Raw genomic sequence first — 3,981 nt, 5'->3', positions numbered from 1 at the left:
TCGTAAAATTAGAAAGACTATTAAAGCTGTTCAACTGATTTACGCAAAACACTTACAACAGCTCCGGTGACCAATATGTAGAAGTCTGTTGGTGCTTCATTCTGCAAAATCACATCTTCTTTGGGAGGAAAATACTCTGCTTTCATTTCAGTGACCTAAAAAATTACCATAAGTTACGACTTGATGTGAATAAAATAACCACATTTTAGCACACGGGATGTGGGAAACATACCAACTGGAAAAGAAGATCATTGGAGATTCCATGGAACAAATAGATCTTGTCAACAACTTCATAGAACAGGTAATGCGATATGCTGGAGCGAATAGCTTTGGGAAGGGATTCGATTATTTCTTGCTGCTGTAATCCTTCTGAATCAGTTCTGTACCTCAAACACAAATGAGCTACCATCTGATCTTGCAAGCGCACTGGCAGATTGTTCCTCTGACCAAACCCCGAGGCCGCTTGGATGGTATCTCTCTGAAATAATCCAAAATGATGCATAAGACTCTTATGAAAAATGCATTTAACATCTCTTTTGTTTCTTTGACAAAAGTATCTGATTATTCCTTATGAGATGTGAAATTATAGGAAATAATTGTACCAGTAACTTGAACTTACAAATTTTCTGGTGCGGCCAGTTACGTGAACCACCAAGTTGGTCATATTACCAATTATATATGCTGATAATCCAAGATTAAAAACCATGTAGCAAATAATGAAAGTCATCTCTCTTGAGTTAACACCATGTATATCACCATAACCTGTTGTGGAGAAAGTAGTTATAGACCAATACATTGCCGTGTTATACCGCACCGCAATAGGAGACTGTTTCCAGTTTTCATCTGTTAATGCTATAAATGTCTTGGAAGGGTCTGGATAATGTGAAGCAATGGAATAAAGGAAGCAAGCACCACAATGAATCACAAATAGAGTAACCTGCATGCATTACCACCCAATCAATACTGTAAATTGACAACTAAAAAAATGGTCAGTGTGAAAACAAGTAGACATATATAGCCGCTACTAACAAGGAGAAGCTTCGTGCAGCGAACCCAAAAGTAGCTGTATTTCCTATCTTTCTCTAACCTGAAAAAAAGAAGAGTTCAATGTCACACTCACCATATATAGAGAATAATACATTCAAGAAACTGAAGTACACAATAATTCATCTACGTATATCAGCTGCAACTCAAACGTTTTAGCTGGAATAAGAGCGATCGAGCTTAAACCGGCGAAAGCCATAGATGATATATACTTATAACACTAGTACAAACTCACCTGGCAAAACAATTACTGACCCTCCGAAGACGCCATAGACGAAGCATACTAAAAATCCCATATCCCTGAATACTCTCATGAAGCAAACTCCCGAAACTTTCGTAAGGAAATGTGGAAACCACATCAAAAGCAAGCCAAGTCGACGTATATCTCCAAGCTATCTTCTTTGGATCATCGATAAGGAGATAAGTTACCTTGTCTAAAAAGGCAACAAAGAACGTCAAGATAATATCAACAGCGAAAAACCCGTTGACAATGTTATCGAGAATACTGAGAGGTGCTCTTGGCTTTTGCAGAAACCCAAATTCAAAAGGCGACGCCCAAGCTGTGTAGAGCACCAAAAACACCAAAAACGTCTCCCACGCTCTATAAAAAAAACATAGTTTACAGATTTAGCAATGCATAATATTCAGAATTTTCCAACATTATTATATAAGTGCAAAATCTTTAGCAATATGCATCAGATAGAATTAGAAACCCTAGTTTTTTTTTTTTGTAAAAAGCGGACCTGTAACGAGGATCGAAGGGAGAGACGATGAAGCGACGGAGGATGACATCACGAGAGGAACGAGCGCTGGCTCCCAGAGGAGGAAGAAGGCCTTTGCTAAGGCTATACTGACTCATGGTTCCATCTCGAGACAAATGGTCAGCTACTTCATCCTCTGCGTCCTTGGCTCTTCCTCCTCCATCTTCTTCGTCGTCCTTCACACCCCAAAACCATACCTTCTTCTTCTCCATTCTTTAGATCTTTCGATCTCTTCTTCTTCTTCCAAAATCCCTTGCGGAGACACACGCAAGGTTTGCGATCTCCTCCTCCGAAATCGCCGGTTTCTTATTTTCTTCTTATATCTTATTTATTATTTTTTGGTTACGTTTGCTTCTATCTTTTTGTTTTCTTGTGGGCTCTCAACACGGAACTGTTTTTTTTGTTTTTCCCCCCTTTTTTCTCTTCTTTAGCCATAAAAATAGCAAGTAAATTTAGGTTAACTGGTCTAAAAATGATCGTAGAAAAATTCAAAATTAACATATTTATTACCATTTTGTTCTAGGCAACAGAATATTGTTACTTATTATCTATAGGTTTTGGTAATCTAAGATTGACACAGAAGAAATGTTAAATGTTATATTCGGTTTTTTCTCTGTAAAAAAAAACTAAATTATTTGTATAAAGTTGTGAAATTTTTATTTTTTTAAAACAAAAGAAAAAAGTTTTAAAAATTGCAAACTTAAAATTATATTCACTTAGGTTTTAAACTATCTTAAACTAAAATAAAAATAATTAAGTTTTGTAATGTTCACTCCATAATCCATATATATTACCTCTCTTTACCACCATTTATGTAAAGTCTCACTAAATTGTTACATGGAAGGTGGCACAACATAACCTCTCTTTACGGCCATTATGACACGTTTCAGCTAAAATGTGTTGAGTTGAAATCCGTCATCAATTTTTTTTCTTTCTATATCACCTGCACGAGGACAATGCTTTACCCCCAAATATTGAGCTTACATGATTTCGCCAGTGATTTGCATATATAGTGTTCACTGGTTCCTTTTGTGTAGAAAATCCATCAACCTCCATAGTTTATATGTGTAAATGGAAAGCATCAGAATTTTCAACAACCATTGTGTACACACACATTATGTTGGCATACAATCTAAATCTCACATCTGAAATTTGAAAAGATTATCATTAATATATAAAAGGTTAGAGCCAAATGCCAATATACTATTGCCAATTGGTTTTTATTTGGAAACTCAAGATAAACCCAAATTTTAGCATGGTATAGAACCCAATGTTTAAGTTCTGATGGATCTAGAAAATTGGATACAAACATGCCTCTTATTATCCTAAGTAATAGGACCCAAGAAAGGGTTTATTATCAGTCCAAATGAAATCGGTTGCGTGTTAATATCCCACATATGGTCCTTGATTTAATTACCAATTGTTTTTCTTTGAAGCCACATCATAAACCCAAATTTAACGCATTACACATCTAAGATCCATTACCGGGTTGCCTTGTTTTAAAGTGAAGTTGATATTTATAGCATACAATGTCCCCATTCACAAAGTGCAATATTTGTCTCATCGTGATTTGCTGTATCTGCTAATGTTATTGCTATTTGAGTGCTGATGTGACACCCCACCCAATCCGTGTCCAAAATACCACATAGAAAAATCTCAAGAGTTTTATTCAATGGATACTTATAAGGTATTTGAAAGCAACGATGTCAACAACAATACATGCGTTTTAAAACTCTTAGCTGAAATAACTGAAGTCCAATTGAAATCATAAACTTAAGGACAGAGAGTCTTAAACGAAACATTAAAATCTTCCTAAGGCACCCCATCGTCATGCATATTGTGTTTTGACCAGGCTACGGCTTGGTAACGGCTGATGAGCCATAGATGGAGACATATGCTTATCATATGTTTATTCACTTTTCAGTCATGCTTTGATTGTTGTTTGATGCTAAATGCTTTAATAGATTAATTGAAAGCAAATTATTTGACTATTATATGTCTATGTGATCTTTGTGTATGTCTTGTGATTATATGGATCAATATACCTAACCCCATATTCACAGGCTACACCTCTCACATCTCATCTCATCTCATCTCATCTCATCTCATCACTTTCGCTATCATCGATCCTATCAGATCTCTAATTCTTTAACAACCTAGCTTATATCTATAATAA

General features: G+C 35.7%; 1 protein-coding gene across 1 annotated transcript in view; it reads right to left on the bottom strand.

The window, feature by feature from the left end:
* Positions 1 to 2,164, bottom strand: part of LOC104705047 (potassium channel AKT6-like) — a 5,221-nt gene extending 3,057 nt beyond the window's left edge. The window contains exons 1-6 of the mRNA XM_010421040.2: positions 1,788 to 2,164; positions 1,280 to 1,645; positions 1,030 to 1,087; positions 620 to 937; positions 233 to 478; positions 57 to 155 (exon numbers count right to left, since the gene is read on the bottom strand). Of these exons, the coding sequence (XP_010419342.1) occupies positions 57 to 155; positions 233 to 478; positions 620 to 937; positions 1,030 to 1,087; positions 1,280 to 1,645; positions 1,788 to 2,017 (1,317 nt within the window). The 5' untranslated portion in view covers positions 2,018 to 2,164. The remainder of the gene's footprint in view (positions 1 to 56; positions 156 to 232; positions 479 to 619; positions 938 to 1,029; positions 1,088 to 1,279; positions 1,646 to 1,787) is intronic.

Source organism: Camelina sativa, chromosome 7 (assembly GCF_000633955.1).
Source record: "Camelina sativa cultivar DH55 chromosome 7, Cs, whole genome shotgun sequence".
NCBI classification, from domain to species: Eukaryota; Viridiplantae; Streptophyta; class Magnoliopsida; order Brassicales; family Brassicaceae; genus Camelina; species Camelina sativa.
The sequence above is the reverse complement of the archived record's forward strand: the minus strand, read 5'-3'. Positions and strand labels throughout refer to the sequence as shown.